At 37.4% G+C, this 18025-nt stretch overlaps 3 protein-coding genes across 6 annotated transcripts; 2 read left to right on the top strand and 1 right to left on the bottom strand.

The window, feature by feature from the left end:
• Nucleotides 1-2678: 2678 nt before the first annotated feature.
• On the bottom strand, nucleotides 2679-4995 carry LOC121237254 (60S ribosomal protein L14-1). Its single transcript, XM_041133921.1, has 5 exons — nucleotides 4860-4995; nucleotides 4595-4696; nucleotides 3833-3962; nucleotides 3103-3215; nucleotides 2679-2966 (listed from the first exon to the last, which is right to left on the bottom strand). The coding sequence occupies exons 1-5, from the start codon at nucleotides 4860-4862 to the stop codon at nucleotides 2910-2912; spliced, it is 405 nt and encodes a 134-aa protein (XP_040989855.1). The 5' UTR covers nucleotides 4863-4995; the 3' UTR covers nucleotides 2679-2909.
• A 7107-nt stretch (nucleotides 4996-12102) lies between these two features.
• Nucleotides 12103-13060, top strand: LOC121248994 (dCTP pyrophosphatase 1-like). Its single transcript, XM_041147635.1, has 2 exons — nucleotides 12103-12367; nucleotides 12727-13060. Exons 1-2 carry the CDS (start codon nucleotides 12137-12139, stop codon nucleotides 12949-12951), a joined length of 456 nt encoding a protein of 151 aa, XP_041003569.1. The 5' UTR covers nucleotides 12103-12136; the 3' UTR covers nucleotides 12952-13060.
• Nucleotides 13061-13669: 609 nt separating this feature from the next.
• LOC121239236 (glycolipid transfer protein 1-like) lies at nucleotides 13670-17370 on the top strand. 4 transcript variants are annotated; one of them, XM_041136459.1, is made up of 8 exons: nucleotides 13670-13875; nucleotides 13968-13991; nucleotides 14506-14632; nucleotides 15000-15055; nucleotides 15725-15855; nucleotides 16333-16468; nucleotides 16682-16813; nucleotides 17215-17370. In XM_041136459.1, exons 3-8 carry the CDS (start codon nucleotides 14515-14517, stop codon nucleotides 17248-17250), a joined length of 609 nt encoding a protein of 202 aa, XP_040992393.1. In that variant the 5' UTR covers nucleotides 13670-13875; nucleotides 13968-13991; nucleotides 14506-14514; the 3' UTR covers nucleotides 17251-17370. The 4 variants fall into 4 exon arrangements, with proteins under 4 accessions (XP_040992393.1, XP_040992384.1, XP_040992366.1 ...); XM_041136450.1 differs by having other exon boundaries at nucleotides 13968-14159; XM_041136432.1 differs by having other exon boundaries at nucleotides 13671-13875; nucleotides 14503-14632.
• Nucleotides 17371-18025: the final 655 nt, after the last annotated feature.

The raw sequence follows: 18025 nt of genomic DNA, 5'->3' as shown, positions 1-18025 counted from the left end.
CATCTGCCGCAACCTTGATCAGAACCCAAGCGATGCCTCAAATATAAAACCCAGACAATCCCGGATTACACAAACATAGAATTTAATGTTGTTAACCTTGAACCGTCTAATTTTGATAAAACAATTCGATAAATCTCAATTATTGGAATCCAACAACGAAGACTCCATATCAGTGTATAGTAGTTGTGAGATCTCTAGTTTCACTTGATTTTTATCCTTATTATTCTAAGTGTTATTTTATTGTATTAATTAAATATGTTATTTGTTTTAGTATTTTATTTTAATTTAGAGAATTTATTTTTATTTGCTCTTTATTTTTGGACTTATGTTATTTAGGCTTTGCTTGATTTTTTATTGGGCTTTGTGTGTATTTTTTCTCTGTGGGCCGTGGGTGTGTGTGTGTGTGTATGTGTGACCCGAAAACCGGCCCAGCCCAGCAAGGGGGGCCCAGGCCTGTGCGGAACACGGCCCAGCCGTGCGGCCCGTGAGTGCCCAGCCACTCATTGCAGAAACGGCGTCGTTTTGGGATGGAGCCCTAGCTCCATCTTATTCCTTTCTTGCGCCGCACCTTGCACCTTCTCCTTCCCGATTCTTCTCCTTCCTTCTCCTTTCTTCTACGATTTCTTCTCCACGCAGCTGCTGCCGATCTCCACGCAGCTACTACCGGAGTAAATCCCAGCCGTGAGCCACCTCCACCTACTCGTGTCGTTCGGCATGCGCCCCGAAGGTTGCCATCAAACCCGTGGCATCGCACGGTCGCTACCATTTCCGCAAGCTCCTCGGTGGCGTCGGGCATGGCTTCCGTGTGTGCCGCCGTGCCACGCTTCCGCAAGAGGATCTCTTTTCCTCCACGGCATGCTGCCGTTATTTCCTTCCTCCACCGTGCGACACGCACGCCATGCGAACCGCCATTTTTGGCCTATAAATAGGCCACGGCTTCTCTTGGTTTAGGGATCTCCATGGGTGTGTGTTTGGTGTTGTTTGTGTTAAACAAATCGGGATTTTTGTGTGATCCGAGAACAATTTCTCGGAAAATTTCTGGGTTTTGAATCCGTGAGGTGTGTGAGGTTGCCGAACTCTTGTGCTACCAAATCTTGTATTTTGGTTGGGATTTGTTGTTAAGTTTTTCATCTGTGTTGTTCAAAACCGTGAGTTGAGAGAAACGGTTTCAGCCGTGAGACGCCGTCGCCACTGTCGGCTACACTTCCTTTCGCGTGATCTTCCAGATTTTTATCAATTTCATCGTGTGTATGTAATTTTCTCTTTATTTAAGTATTATTTGTAATTTCACAATTTTATAAATAAATTGTTATATTTATTGGCTTTATAAACTGTTGTTTATTTGTACTTTATTGGTTTGATGAAAATGTATTGCATTTGTTGAAATATTGGGCTTTATTGGTATTGTGAAAAAATGGGCCTTGGGCCGTCAAAGTTGTTGGGATTTTAAATGTAATTGGGCTTTGGGCCGGATTAGCGGATGGGACTATGCATGTATTTATAAAACTGTGTTTTCGGCATTTATTGAGAACTTGTAAAATGAATTATTTAAATGTGTATTCTAATAAACTGTTGAAAAGCATAAATTATTATTTTGTTAATTATGCGGTAACGTCACGAAGTCTGTTGCATATTGATACTGTTGCGTGAGTGCGTATGTTTCACGACCCCAAGCCGAGATGGGGCATTATCTCGGTGGAGCTTCTCTGGTCACTCAGAAGCGTAACAGACTGATGTGACATCCCCTGAGTTGTCGCAGGGCGACGACGGGAACGGACGAGACGGTAACGCTCTCGTACCGATTCCGTGACCTTTGGCTGGCGAGGTTAGAGGATGCTTGGCCATGTACGCGCTGGGCGCGGAACTGAGCATCGCTTGTTACGAAGTCTCATGCACGGACGTTACCCGTGATGTGACGAAGAGAGCCAGGATGTGCGGACGGTCCATAGGGGAGACCGTGGTGCATGCGTAATTCTTAATAAATATAAATGGGACACAAAAATGGGATTTTCGAGGTATAGTAATACAAATGATATTTTTGGGAAAGAAATGTAATTTGTTATTTGTCCGCATGGAAACACGTGTTGTATAGACATGTTTTAAATCTCTTGGGTGTTATTTTGATTAATTACTTGCTGAGATGTCATAATCTCATAGTGGTGTTTACCCTACGGTTCCGTTTTATGGTACCGTAGAGTTTGACGCAGAGCCCGAGTATGTACCTGAAGGACCGACTCTGCCAGAAGCTTAAGTCGCTGTTTTGTTGTTCAGCATTTTTGGGACTTGTTTCCTTTATGTTATTTGCTTTCTTTAAATTATCTGACGGAAGACTGTAAAATATTTGTAAAGTTATTTTTCTGTTTTATGAACAATTCTGGTACTTAATAAAGAAAGACCCTTTAATTTTCACCGCTGCGAAATTTACTGTACATTTTATATATGTTGTACACTTTGAGCATCAGAGTTATTGGGGTGCATGATCCGTGTGGTCATCATCCCGATATCACGAACTCCATAAAAATAACACGTGGAGGTCGAGGGCGCCACAGTAGTGCTTTTAAAAGACCAACTACTTGCTCCTCTCAAAGGAGGAACGAAGGTACAAATTCAAAAAAGCAGCGATATGCAACCATAATTCTTAGTTGGGCATATATACAGGACCACATAAAATAACGATATGCAACCATCCAAAGATGAATACCCATATTAAGATTAAAATATTGAGTAACATGAACATCCAGATAAGAAAAGGTCTACCAATAAAACTAAGTATCAATTAAGTCTTGTCGGAAATATATAAAAACTCAAGCTGCTCTGAAACTCTGATTTGATTGAAACAATCTCACCATCCTAAAGTACAACAGCAGAAAATTCATAACAAAATTGGGAAACAGATATAAAAACTATGCTTAAGAAGCATTCTCCTTTTTCAGTTTTGCGAGCTCTTGCCTTACCAGTCCAGCCCTCTGCACAAACAATATTTAAGAGGTCCCATTAGCATACACAATCATAAAATTCCAATGGTTTCCAAATGTGGAGAATTGAGAAAGAAAATCATTAATAAGTTACAATACAAGTATGTAGAGGCATACTACAACTGACCTTAATCTTTGCCAACATAAGTTTAAACCTATCAAAGTCAGTTAGAGAAGCCCTTCTCTTCTGAACAATTAACTTTCTGCCCCAGGAACTATTCTCCCACTTCTTCTTAACATCTGCCAATACATAAACAACAGTATAACAAGAAGGAAATCACCAAATATAAAAGAGGGCTGCTACAGACAAAAAGGGATCCCACACACTGATGTGGTGTGCCACGTCTCCCCACTCTTTTTTTTTTCTTCTTTTCCCCCTCTTCTTGTGCGTCTCCGTGGCTGCCATAGTGGTCAGGGACCACCTTAGGGCTGGCAGAAGCCGCCATCAGTCCAAGCGGCACCGTCATTCATGGCAGAGCCTCTCCCGTGCATCTCCCCTCCCCTCCTCCCCCTGTCCCCTTGCCTCCGCCCTCCCAGTGGCCGCCATGGTGGTCGGGAATGCACGGCAGCTCCCATCCCCCCGCCGGACGGTGCCGCTTGGACTGCCGGCAGCTTCTGTAGGCCTTGAGGTGGTTTCGACCACCATGGAGGCCACGGGGAGGGCGGAGGCAGACAGAGACAAAGGGAAAGGGGGAGGAGGGGAGGGAAGACGGGCGGGAGGAGGAAAAAATGAAAGGAAAAAAAAAAAAAAAAAAAGGAGGAGATATGCCATATCAGTGTGTGGGATCCCTTTGTGTCTATAATGTTTTCCAATATAAAAATGAGGATCACCCTATTCAACAACTAGCAGCCCCTACCAGCTTTCTCCATGGCATCAAGCAATTCCTTCTTCTTAGGAACCCTCTTAATGTCAATTTTAATGTCAGTCAGAGAGAGCCTCTTGAAATTCATTTGGGATCTTTCCATATCAGGGGCATCCACGAGAGCCTATAACAGTAGATAAAGCATATCATGAGATGGCTAATAATTAACAAACATTTCACACACGAAGTGAAAAGGTCTAAAAATGATGTGAACCAATGCATCAGAATCCATAGATTTACCACAATTTATAAAAGAAAGGTAGTATTCCCTCCAAAGTTCAAAACTTCAAAAGAAAATCTTCGTGAGGCATTTTTAGGTCAAAATCTAACACTAACGGAAACAAATTTCAGACGGATTGTACCATAGACTTAATTTTCAGCAAGGATAGCGAGCTCAAACATTTAAACTAATTCTTTTCAAAGAGTTGAAGCTAACATGGCTGACTACATACAAGTATAACCAAAATAAAATCGCGTATTGCTATTTAATTGATAATTCTAACTTCACTTAAACATTTTGGACAGAAAGTGTACCTTTTGAAACGAAAGTTTATACGACTCTAAATCCATTCTCCAAATTGCAAGCAAAAAAATAAATCAAATTGAGACATTCATTTAACAGCATACAAAATATGATCTCAAGTAAAGCATAGGATAATAAACCGCATAATTTTTAAAATTTAAATTCACAAACAGGTTAGACGGGCGTAAATCTACAAGAGTCCAACTAAAGAAATAACATTAAAAAGAGCGTACTCGGTTCTGGTCGATGACATCGACGATGACAACAAGTTTGCCGTAGTCTTCGCCGTAGTTGACGAGGGCGACCCTCCCGATCTCAACGTATCTCTTGAAAGGCTGCAAATCACAGAAAAAATAAACAAAAAAGATCAGAACAAGCGCACGAAGATGACGTCGTAAGGAAAAGAGAAAGAGAGAGAGAGAGAGAGAGAGAGAGAGATCTTAAAGGATGACTAGTTGGTGTGAACAGTAGTGTGAAGAGATGAAGAGAGAGGCTCACCATTTTGGGATCGTGAGAGAGGCCGGAGGCTGAGCTTGAAGGAGAAAAATGAGGGGAGGGTAGGAACTAGGGTTTTTCTTTTAAGAGTGTCTTTATAGAGGTTTTTTGCCCGCCCGATTCGGAGTTCTGGTTTTTCGGTTTTCTGGATATAAACGAACCGGCTCCGGTAGCAGGTGTGATCTAACAAAGTTGGGCCCTTTAGACGTGCCGTAAAGTCCAACCCAAACTGTATGCCTGGGCCTTGAGCCCAAACTATATCCAAAATATCAGGTCTTACAAAAGTGCAAGTCCAGCTCATTCTAAGAGATTCTTTGTTAACTAAAAAAACCGCTTTGTAAATTGATATATAGAACACAATCTTCGTATCGTTGGAATAATAAGTTTATTTATTTATTTATAATCAAACATTCATTCATTCATAAAAAGAATATTGCTCATCTTTTAACTCTTGAACCAGCAGCATATAATCACTCTCAACAACTAGTTTTGAAAATCTCAAATGGACACTCAACTGTAAGTCTTGTAGTAAAGCCAACAGTTCAATAGTAGCTGGATTCTCAACCTCATTTTCAATCTTGCTTGTAGCCATCACTAGTTTACCTTTGTCATCTTCAAGTACCACACCCACACCATCCTTTCTCAACTCTGAAAACACGACTTCATCAACATTCAATTTTAAAAAACCTTTTGGTGGAGGATTCCAACAGCATATTCTTTTAGCAATTTGAATTGTAGAGCTTCTTAGATCAGTAAAAGTTTTATGTAGAGATAGAGAATGGTTTATAACCTGCTCGGGCTGAAGCAATATCTGTTCCATTTGCATCTTATTACGTCTAAACCACAAGCCCCAAGTAATGAGAAAAAACCTAGTAAAGTCTGAATTTGTTCTTTTATCAAGAATAAATTTACTCGCATCCAAAAAATCCATGTCTAGAGGCAGCTACTACATAACAGGCACATAATACTTCCATAAGCCTCTAAATAATGGACAAGAAACTAAGACATGATGAACATCTTCTGGGACTGACTTGCAAAAACAACATCTATATTCCACCTCTACTCTCTTTTTTTTTTTTTCCAGATTTGTAAGAGTTGGCAATATATCTTTATAGGCTTTCCATGCAAAAGTTTGAATTCTCTTTGGGACCTTCATCTTCCACAACATTTTCCATAGTTTCTTCTAACCCGTAGCACTCGAACTCTCCCTGGCATTGTTGTTACTCAGGTCTTGGATTGGTCAATAACACTTTTAACACTGAAAATCACATTCTTCTCTTGTGTCTATATCCATTTATCCTCATATTGGTTTGATGATAGCCTTAGTTTCAAAATGTCAGCTGCTACAGTTAGATTAAAGAGAGGTCTAATATGATCCACCCTCCAACCTTTTGTTTCTGAGTCAATGAGATTATCCCCCATCTCTTCCAGGTGAGTATCTTCCCTCAATATCAGTTCCTGCACCAAAGCCTTATGGCCAGGAATCCATGCATCCTTCCAGATATTAATGTTTTTCTCCTGTCTCTACTCTCCATCTGCACCCTTACATCAACCATTTTTTAACTTCACATATCCCTCTCCATGCATAAAAGGAATTTGGTCCTAGTTTAGATTCAAAAAAACTCCCATGTGAAAAGTATCTCGCTTTAAAAATTCTATGTAAAAGGGAACCTTCACTTTGTAATATCCTTCATCCTTGATTAGCCAATAACGCCATATTAAAAAACTATAAATCCTTGAACCCCATCTCTCCTCTAAACTTAGATTGACACATACAACTCCAACTCATCTAGTGTAATTTTTTCTCATTATTTCTCTGACCCCACCAAAAACTGGCCATCATCCTCTCCAAGTCTTTACAAAAGCTAGCCGGTAGTTTTAAACAACTCATTATATATGTGGGTATGAATAAAGCAACGAATTTGATCAGCACCTCTCTTCCCCCCAAGACAACAACTGTTCCTTCCAACTTTGTAGTTTATTCCAAACTCTATTCTTGATCTCAGCAAAGGTCCCCGATTTTGACTTACCTACCATGTTAGGCAAGCCTAGGTACTTTTCGTACAGCTGAAATAAGCTAACACCGCACAAACTCAGAAGCTCTCTTTGATTCTCCTCCTTCACATTTCTAGAAAAAATCAGAAAAAGCCATAGTAGTTTTTTCTCTATTAATTTTCTGACTAGAAGCAAACTTATACTTTTCTAGAATAGACTAAATGTTTCTTGTTGTACAAACATCAGCCTTACAGAAAATGATGCTATTATCTGCAAAAATAAGATGATTAATCTTTGGAGCTCCTCTACAAACACGCATCCCCCTGACTGTGCTATCCCTCTCAACAGATTTTAAAAGACCAATTAAGCTCAATGTGCATAGAAGAAAAAAGTAAAAGGATAATGAATCCCCTTGCCTTATCCCTCTACTAGGAAAAATAGGACCATATGATAAATCATTCACCAAAACTGAAAAAGAAACAGTTCTAACACACTCCATAATCAACTTCACAAAGCTGTGAGCAAAACCAAGTTTCAGCATAATCCTTTCTATAAAACCCCATTTCACCTTATCATAGACCTTACTCATATCGAACTTTAAAGACATATACCCTGCTTTCCTTTTCCTCTTGTTTCTCAAGTAGTTCACAAGCTCATAAGCCACTAACATATTATTAGTTATCAACCTCACAGAAACAAAAGCTCATTGTGACTCAGAAATAACAGAAGGCAGCACCCTTTTAAGTCTATTTGCAATTACTTTAGATACCAACTTATAGATCACGTTACAAAGACTAATAAGGCGGAAATTAGCAATCATTTCACAACATTTCTTTTTAGGAATCAAACTAATCAGGGTATGATTGAGTTCAGTAGGCAACATACCTAAATTTAAAGTCTGAAGCACAGCTGAGGTAACTAAATTGCCCACGACATGCCAGTACTTTTGGTAGAAAATTGGTGCCATTCCATCTAGTCCTTGTACCTTTGTGGGGTGCACTTTTTGTAGAGCAGCATCAACTTTATCAGCAATATAAATCTTAGTAAGTTCCTTATTCATCTCATTAGTAATCCTCTGCTCTATATTCTCCAGAATATTCAATTGTCCCCTCCATTCAGAAGCAGTAAAGAGGGATCTAAAATAATCTACAATAAGTTCATTCATTTGATCACCCTCATATCATAACCCTCTATCATCTTTTAATCTTTTAATGGAATTTTTCTTCCTTCTTTGATAGGCCTTAGAATGGAAGTATCTTGTATTCTGATCACCTTCTTGAAGCCAATGCATTTTGGATCTCTGCCTCCACATAACTTTTTTCATTCTAGCCAGATTTGAACCTATTCTCTAGCTGAATTCATTCTCACAGGGTCATACTGTAATGGCTCCATTTCATGCAACTGCTCTAATCTCTTCCTAGCATTATTCAATTGTTGTCTTACATATCCAAAACTTGACTTATTCCACACTTCCAATTTCTCATTGCAACCTTTAATCAACCCCATAACTTCCATCATACTATTTCCAACAACTTTCCTATCCCACACATCCTTATTTATCTAAGCACACTTTTCCTCCCCCACCCACATAGTCTTAAACCTAAAAGGTTTTTTCCTCCTTACCATAACATCACTCACCTTAGTATCAAACCATATTGGTAAATGGTCTGAATAGGCTGCAACCCCATGTGTCACCACAACCTATGGAAATAAGTGATTCAATTGGTAATTTCCTAAGAACCTGTCCAACCTTTCACTAATTTCATAACCACCACCACGCCCATTACTCCAAGTAAACTCAGGGCCTCTATAGCCCATATCTCGCAGAGAACAATCTTGTAACACTACTTTAAATTCCATCATTTGTGTCTCAGGTCTTAGTCTTCCACCTCTCTCTTCTGATAGGTCCAATATCTCATTGAAATCCCCACATAACAACTAAGGATATCCTTCCCCCCGATTTAAGGACCTAATCAAATTCCATGTTTGAGCTCTACAAGCTGTATCAGGGTTCCCATAAATTTTCATAAAAAACCATTCATTTGATGACCATCTCTAATCACTGCATCAATATGAAATCTACTGAAAGATTCAACAAACAGATTTATTTCCTTCTTCCAAAGCAAAGCTAAACCTCCACTTCACCCAATACAATCAATCGAAAGACAGTTAACAAAACCTATACTAAACTCGCATTTTTCCAAAGCTCGTGCATTTAACTTCGTCTCCTGGAGGAATGCTAGGTCAGGATTTTCCTTCTTGATCAAATTGCGAAGGGATTGAATTTCTTGTGGTTCCCAAGCCCACAGGAATTCCAACAAAGGATTTTCATGGCTGTCGGCAGGGCTGGATTCGCCAGCCATGAAAATCCAACTTTGTCTCCCTTTCCACCTTTAGACTCAACAATTTCCTCTTCTCTGCACCAACACCCTCTTTCTGTTTGACGGATTAGCAGAGACTTTCTTCAGTTTCCTTTTCCATTTGCATGGGCCTACAATAGTTTTGTCAGGCCAACCTTCTATCTACTGCCCATCTACCAAGCCCACATTCTCCTGGCCCATAACCTCCTTACTGCTACGTTGGACCATCGTACCATCCAGGTCCTCATCTCTAACCTTCGTTCGAAATTCCTTGTTTAACCGTAAATCTCATGATTCCCGCAAAGAATCTTCCATAACTGCAATCCGTCCATTATCACATCTGCTCCTTGAATCTCCTCCACTATTCACGTCTGGTATAATGGTTAATGTTGGGTGTGATTCATCCATAATATTTTCCTGATTTTCTGTTGTAACCAACTTGCCACCAATTGGTGGTTGTGCATCCCCCTTCGGTGATTGTTTCCGACAACTTTTTTTCCTGTAGCACCATTCCTACTTTTCCCAAATCTTCGTTCTCGACCTTCACCACGCAACTATTGATCATATGGAAAATTCCCGTCCTTCTCAGAAACTTTCAAAGCATGTTCACACTCCCGAAGACCATGTCCTATTTTACCACAACCATAGCAAAAATCCGGCAATCTTTCATATGAAAATCGAACCTAGTATGGCATACTGGATCCAATACACAACTTCTTCCCCCTTAGCAATGGGTTGGTAATATCCATGCATACTCAAACTCTCATGAATTCACCCCAAGCCATCTCCCCCTTAACAAGATCCACTTCCTCAACCCGTCTGATTGCACTGCCAATTAGTTTACCAATATACTCATTTCGAGCCATTAATGGTAAATCATGAATCCTTACTCAGAAAGAGGCCTCAGTCAATTGTATATGATGAACTTGTTGAAATCCATCAAATTTTTTTACCAACACCAATTGCTTATCAAATGACCACGACCCTTCACGAATGACCTTCTCTTTATCTCGAACATCTTCAAATTCAGCAATAGCAAATTTTAATCCAAATCTTGAATCTTCACAAATTTCACTAGAAGCCAAATTTTCTTTAATGTTTGTTTGAAAGCTTCCCTGTTATAGTACTGGTTTGTTAGCAGTTGAACCATCAAACATTTCTCCCTTCTAACGATGCTATCCTGTAGCACCTCAGCCTCAACATGAATAGCTTCCTGCTTAGTCTCCGTCAGAGAAAGATTTCCATACATTCGCTCCAATTCATCATTCATAGCAACGAAATTTAGCAAAATAGAGTTTGCTAAAAGCCTATACAAGGATAGGAAAGAGAGCCCCTACTCGTGAGCCGAGGGAGGAAATTTTTTAAGATTTTATTTGCATTAAAGTTATACAATTGAGTTCTTTTACGAATCAAATTTTCATATCAACATTGTAGAGGGCGTGTTCTCCACGCCGACTTATAAATATAATTTTTTTTAGGTAAAACACAATACCACAAACATGGTGGGACTAAGCCATTACTTATTTTTACTCATTGTATCCCCTGACACTAAGGTTTTATATATAAATTCATCTTACTAAGTTCACTAATGTCAATTTAATTTTGTTGGTATCTGTTTTAACAAGTGGGTATTTCTGTCGATTACTGCATCAAAATAAGTCTTAAATCTTTTGTTGGTGCCTAATGCTTGAGGTATGCCCATATCCACTTGCTAAAAGGCACAGGTATTTCTCTTTATTTGATGGCCTGTGGGGTTAGCTACGGCATCATCTGTCTGTCATTAACGTGGAGAATCTATGCCTGCTGTAAGTAGAAGTCCATTTTATATTTTATCATCCGACAGTGATGAATTTTCTTTTTATACAATACCATATAGTGATCTCTTTTTTCCCTTCCTTTAGTCCAAATTTCATCACAATCTGAAAAATAAATATTCTCTAATGTCTATCTTAACATATCTTCTACACAATAGTTTTTTTGTATGGCACTGCTAATTTGCCATGACAATCATTTGCATGATACACACTGCTGAGTCCAGTTGAATGACATGATCTGGTCCTCTTTGATTCTAGATATTTTATATGCAGCAATCACAGAATGTGTGGCACTTCGTTTAGAATCTTTGATATGCATACGAGTGTCTGAAAAGAAATTATTCTTCAGTATATCTATATATTATCCCACAGGAGAGAGAGAGAGAGAGAGAGGAATCAGGCATATTTCCATTTGACTTGGATGTGAATGCCCGTGATATGGTCGGTATACTGATGGATTTCATGGCCCATATATATGTCTGTTTTCTAATTAGCAGTTGCAAAGTTAGTAACTTTTCAGGCTTGTCTTTATAAACCAAAAAATTGCCTAGGGGGGCATTCATGTGCAGCAGCCATTGAAAAGGAATGGTATCAAAAAAAGGTAAAAAAAGAGAGAACGTATAGTATATTTTCCCAGATTGAGGTTGTGTGCTTGTTTTGCGCCATCAGTAATCAGTATTCCTCCAGGATCAACCTATTAATTCATTCTGTGCTGCAATTTGAAACTGTAATTATACTTAAATGGCCAACTCATTGAGCCACCTAATCAATGAGTTGTTAGATAACTAAATGCGTGTATCTCCTCAATTCACATTGATGGGCATTTCTCACTCCCAGATAGTCATTCTGATACAGTGGGAGTGTATATGGTAGCAAATTTATACCCTATGGCTGGATTCGGTTGCTGTGTTTCAAAGATAACCAATTTGGAATGGTAAAAATGGAATCTTCTTTATCAATTTTTAATGAGTTGAAGTTGGCCATTTTGCATGGTGGCGGCCGTGAGGAATCTCCTGTATTAACCCATAAGAAAGGTATTTTCTCCCACTATCATCCCTTAATTTCTCTCAATTTCATGCCATATAAGATACAAAATTCCTTCTTAAGCAATATGCATTTAGGTCTCTTTAAACCTATATATATATATATATATATATATAAGAACCCCTCCTCTCCCTCTCCATGCAGACACTCCAAGAAACTGAATCATGGTGGAGAAGACGTGCCGGAAGAGAAAACCACGGACATCAGTCTGAAAGATCTGTCAGTGAAGCTCGAGGAATTTGCAAAGGCCAGAGATTGGGAGAAGTACCATAGTCCCCGGAATCTACTCCTTGCTATGGTAATCTCAGCATGCATATATATGTATCCAATGCTGATTCATTCATCGATGCTTCCATTGCAAAAATCTTGCTAATCCTCTTTTACAGGAATACTCCTATTAGTTTCCGGGTCCCATCCATGCAAAAGTATCTTTTCTGTCTAATTTGATCAGAGGCCTTTGAAGAGACGGGCACTCTTTCTTTTGAATGTGCAAAGTATTTATATCTGAAATGCTATTTTGCAGGAGCCATCATGATCCCTTAATGCTCACACGTGTTTTCTTTTTCTACCATCCTCTTGATTTGGGTCTCAGTAATTTGACAAAAATGTTAAACTTTTCCCTTATGATTCTCTAAACTCTTCAAATCTCAAGTGTAGGTTGGAGAAGTGGGAGAGCTATCAGAAATATTCCAATGGAGGGGAGAGGTGGACAGAGGTTTGCCAAATTGGGAGGAATCAGATAAGGAGCATCTGGGAGAGGAGCTGTCTGATGTCCTGCTATACCTCATCAGGCTGGCTGATATATGTGGCATTGATCTTGGTGATGCTGCCACCAAGAAAATTGTCAAGAATGCAACCAAATACCCACCCAAAATCCTATGAAAAAGCTGTTTTTCTAGGTCATTTTCTTTTTGTTTCCCGAGCTAGAGAAAATATTATGACAATGAAACTCCCATGTAGAGTTTACAATAAATTAACCTTTTCCGTTCTAGAATTATTATGATTAATGCTATATTGACAGTTCTTTTTCTTTTTCAACAACTACTGAGGCAGAGGTGCAATAGAAAGATATTAAAAAAAAAAAAAAAAAATTCAGGAGTCATGACTATCAAAGCTGGCATTTTTTAACGTGTATATCACCGCTTAATTTTACTTTACAATGTTTACATCATGAACTATACAAAAAAGGCAATTTATAATGGGAAATATTTTAATCATAAAAAAATTACATAAAAGTAAACTCATAAATTGATGTTACTTAATGCAGTACATTAGATTGTAAAGTTATTTTTATTGTAAAATAGATCTAACGAATCCCATCAAATCATATTAATTTATAAATTTATTTTATGTAATCTCTTTGTATATATAGCCGTTCTCATTTATAATTGATATTTTGACCTTAAAATAAATAAAATTTTCACTTCTAAATGTTGGTGGTGAAAACAAATTAATTAATTAATTAATTTGTTATGTTAATATGTAAAGTAAAAAATAATTATAGATTTACATTTTTTTTATAATTATTTTGCAATCTTATCATACAGAATAAGTGTAGAATAGTGTGCTTTACGAAATTACGAGTAAAAAGAACTAAAAAAGAAGAAACGCCTAGTAATTCGTTGGACACGGACGCAAACGGAGTCACCGACGGGAGCCGTTTCTCGCTTCCTCCGATTGCAATTAGTAAAGTGCAGCGTTAAATCGCGTCCCACCAAAAAAAGAAAAAAGCTCAATCGTTAACGGATCGAATCTGATACGTTGTCGATCGGTCAGTCTCCGACCATTGATCATCATCACCAAAAGGTTCGTTCCTCCGTCGGATCCAACCCTCACTTTCCTCTACTCTATTTTGCTTTTTTCTCTTACCGAATTGATTGTTGTTTCTCTCTCTGCAGTTCAGATCGCCTTGAAGCAGCTCAGTAAGCGTCTCCGAGCTCCTGAATCGCACGAATTTTATCCGCAATATCCATTTACATTTGGATCCCCCCCCCCCCCCCCCTCCAAATTTGTTGCTTTTCCGATCCTTGTGATTGTTGGTGGATCTGATCGAATTGCTTTTCTCTCTCTCTGTTTGAGATTTATACGATATACGAAATATGGGAAGATCTTATATCCTGATGCTTGTCAAATGCGTGTGTGTTTCATAATGAGATGCTTCACTTGTGATTATAGCTTTGAATTATATACTTCGCATGGATTGATTCATTTCCATGTATGAGATATTGAAAAATATGTATATAATTTTCTCAGTATATAAACGGGTATAATTCAGCTAGTATTGATAGGGATTGGTTTTTTTCCCATCTTAAGCTTTATTTTCAAAATAATGAGTTGATGAATTTTAACACTTTTAACCTTGCTTGATAATTTTTTTCCCTCTTTCACTCTGAAATCTGAGACTAATTTATTTACTTCGGGTGCTTTATGCAGTAGAACATAGAAATGGAGGGAACAGCGTTCACTCCCGCATTGGAAGGAATACAGCATGTGAAGCTTGAGGAAGGGGACATGCTAACCACTCCTTTCTTGGAAGTCTGCAAGCACATACTGCCTGTAATAGGTGCATTCTCTTGCCTCCATTATTTGAATACAGTAATGGATGGATCATGAAACTATATCCATCGGCGGTAGCGTCCTCATGGATACTATGGCAAATGCATACTTGGTCTTAAATGTTGCTAATCCATTGTAGCCCGGTTTTCAAACTTTCAAAACTCATCCTCGATTTGAATTAAGTACTGTGACTATTCTAGAATATGAACTTGTGTAACTTCACGCCCCATGTGATTTTCACTCAATGTTATGGTGTCAGTGTTTTTTCATGATATAGTAATAAAGTATGGTTGTAAATATCAATATTACAGCATGCTAATCTGGGCATGTTTCCTTGATTAATTACTTTATTAATTCATTCTTTCTGATGGCAGATAAGTTTGGAGCTTCTATGATCCTTGTTAAATCTGATATTGGAGGAAACATATCGGTAAGATGTCCTCATTGTGTATTTTCCACAGTCAAGCTCACTAGTTTGTGTTTGAGACAAATTATTTTCTCTTGCTTGTGAAGATGTCTTTATGATATGTCATACAATGCATGTCTGTGATATTAAACTGTAAGAAGCTCTGAAGATGGAGATTGTGAGCTGTACTTCTATTTCTGCTAGTGAGCTAAATATTTTTATTGAGTTACTTTTGCTTATCTAGTTCTAGCTTAATAAGTAAATTTGTTTTTGTAATGTTGGATATCACTGTTATGTTATTAAACATGTATAAATAAAAGTGATCTTCCAAAGTACATCAATATGAGTTGAATAGTATAATTTGACATAAATACACAATGCCCCCTCAAACTACCACTCAATTTGCAATCACCCCTTAAACTATCAATTTTGGCAATTGCCTTTCAAACTAACAAAAAATTGCAATGTACCCCCCTGTATAAAAATTTGACATAAATACCCTTGATAAAATTTTAAAAATTCAAAAATTACTTTAAAAATTTTTAAAAACTAAAAAAATGATTTTCCCAAAAAACTGAAAAAAAGATTTTTTAAATTTCTATTTTCTAAATATATTTTTTTAATTTTTTAAAATATATACTTAAAATTATTTTTTATGTGTTCCCATTCCGCCTGTGATATTTTTTCTTGTAGAGATTGGAATCTAAACATTCGTCAAATCCATCCGACTTCAACCACTTGTATAACATGGTGAGAGCAGAGGTTGAAGCTAAAACAGCAAAAGCATCATCCAGTTGCACCAATGGACTTCTTTGGTTGACAAGGTAAATGATGCTAACTATAGTATGTCATAGGGTTAGAAAAAAATAATTTATTTGGAAAATTATAGCATTCAATCTCCAGAAAAGGACTTCAAAGATATCACTAAACTCAATCTAACACATGGATTGCATCAAAAATAAAATAGAGGAAAGTAAAAGAAGCAGAATATGGATTTTTTTATAGGTATGAAGCAGAATCGGGAAATTAATTGGAACCTGACTCTCTTTCTCTCTGTGTAATGCATGTCCTTGCCCACTTTGTGGTATTTGCATGTCTACTTTGTCAGTGTGCTCTATGAATCTGACAGCAAGTCATAATTTTCCTTGGTGATAAAATTGTAATCATGTTCTAACCAAAGAGTATTGGCTTAAATGAGAAATGTAATGCTTAATAATGTTGTTATCGGGAATGTTTATCATTTATTTGCTTTGAAAATGTGATTCCTTTGTGCTTATGATGTTAATACAATAAATCTTCAGAGCAATGGATTTCTTGGTGGCTTTGTTTCACAACTTACTTGAGCACAAGGATTGGACAATGTCACAGGCCTGTACAGATGCCTATGGAAAGACCCTGAAGAAATGGCATGGCTGGCTTGCTAGTTCAAGTTTCACTGTAATGTCTTCAATGCCCACCCCCTCACCCCAAGAATTCTTAAATTATTGATGGAAATGGAAAATTCACTTGGATTCTTAGAATAAGTTCTGATTTTCCTTTGCAGACTTTTTTCTTTGTTTGGTCTGACCTTTAATTCAGACATTTTGAATTACATATTTGCTAACAGGAGTAATTTCATTCAGACGTTTTGACTTATTAAATACTTTGCAGGTTGCAATGAAACTTGCTCCAGATAGAAAGAAGTTCATGGAGGTGCTAGGGGGCAGTGGTGATATTTATGCTGACATAGAGAAATTTTGCACAAGTTTTTCCCCTCTTCTTGAAGAGAATCACAAGTTTCTGGTAAGATGTCTTGTAAAATTGGAATTGTTGCTTCGAGTCTCGCCATAGTTTGTTTGTAAAATTTGTAGTTTGTGACTGATTGTAAAAACTTGAGAAGAAATTAGAGGAAAAAAGAATCCTTAGTGATGAGGCTGGTCATAATATCCTTAGTAACTTTTGAAACGATGTTCAAGCTGTTCAAGCTTCTTCTGGATAATGGAAGAAAGCAACTGTGAGATTGGGAATTTTGAGGGATGGGTCTAAATTAATGGGGCCGAAAGTTAGTGGGTTTCGAGAGGGACAGAATTTTGAGCATCAATGGTGGCATTGAATTTTAATTACCATGATTTTTTCACAAAAAAAATATTACTACGAGTTTTAGATAGCTATAGAGGCTCATGAAAGTTCCTCTCTTGACACAGGCTAGTGTTGGCTTGGACGATCTGAAGGCTTCATGAGGAAAATGTCTCTGGATGAGTGGCTCTTGCTTCAGGCTACCCTGTCTTGTTTACCATCCTTTTCGTTTAGTTTTGAGTGTTGGATAATTTGTCTTGGGTTCTAAAGTTTGACTTCATAAATTCCAAGTTTGTTTGTGTTTGTGTTTTTATTTTATTTTTTTATTTTATTATTAATTGGGGCAGGCGGGGAAGTAATTACTAATAAGTTACGTCAAACCATTACTCAAATTACTCCTTTGAATCTTGTATTTTTTTTTAACATTAATTTTTCTTTTAACGATTCTCTAGAAATTTAGTATGTACTTAGAGTGGCATGAAGATTTACTGCTGCGTTTAGATATTGACATGAAGAGTTGAGTTGTGAATATTAGTATTTTGTAGGTCCTATTGAGATATATTTAATTTTTTAGGTTGAGATGAGTTTAACTTTTTTTATAAAAAGTTGAAAAAAGTAATGATTCACATCAATAATTGGTTTGAGATAAGTTGAAATAGGTTCAACAACCAAACACACTAGTATACTGAAAAAGTAGTGCATGTTTGAGATTGCTATGACTAATATAACTTTTAGCTTTAAGATTTTTAGTTGTACTCTACTATTAAAAAGTTATTTACTGTTTGGTAATCATATGTTTAATCTACTTTTAAACATGTTATATTTATTTGAAAACAATATAAAAAATTGTTTTTACATAAAAGGTCCTTTGAGGTAGTATCGTGCTTGTGATAAGATCACAAGATAATAATGTAATTATCTAAAAATTGTAAGAATATT

The sequence above is a fragment of the Juglans microcarpa x Juglans regia genome, chromosome 1D, assembly GCF_004785595.1.
Source record: "Juglans microcarpa x Juglans regia isolate MS1-56 chromosome 1D, Jm3101_v1.0, whole genome shotgun sequence".
In the NCBI taxonomy this organism is placed as follows: domain Eukaryota; kingdom Viridiplantae; phylum Streptophyta; class Magnoliopsida; order Fagales; family Juglandaceae; genus Juglans; species Juglans microcarpa x Juglans regia.
Note: the sequence above shows the minus strand (reverse complement) of the source record. Positions and strands in the feature narration are given on the sequence as shown.

Bases quoted from the DNA above. Each gene is read 5' to 3' on its own strand.
- LOC121237254 (XM_041133921.1), bottom strand. The intron at 3,216-3,832 runs GTAGGGGCTGCT...ATGTATTGGCAG, and splicing joins TGATGCCATGGAGAAAGCTG to ATGTTAAGAAGAAGTGGGAG. The intron at 2,967-3,102 runs GTCAGTTGTAGT...TTGTTTGTGCAG, and splicing joins TTATGTTGGCAAAGATTAAG to AGGGCTGGACTGGTAAGGCA.
- LOC121248994 (XM_041147635.1), top strand. From the start codon at position 12,137: ATGCATTTAGGTCTCTTTAAACCTATATATATATATATATATATATAT. The intron at 12,368-12,726 runs GTAATCTCAGCA...TCTCAAGTGTAG, and splicing joins GGAATCTACTCCTTGCTATG to GTTGGAGAAGTGGGAGAGCT.
- LOC121239236 (XM_041136459.1), top strand. From the start codon at position 14,515: ATGGAGGGAACAGCGTTCACTCCCGCATTGGAAGGAATACAGCATGTG. The intron at 15,056-15,724 runs GTAAGATGTCCT...TTTTTCTTGTAG, and splicing joins ATATTGGAGGAAACATATCG to AGATTGGAATCTAAACATTC. The intron at 16,814-17,214 runs GTAAGATGTCTT...CTCTTGACACAG, and splicing joins AAGAGAATCACAAGTTTCTG to GCTAGTGTTGGCTTGGACGA.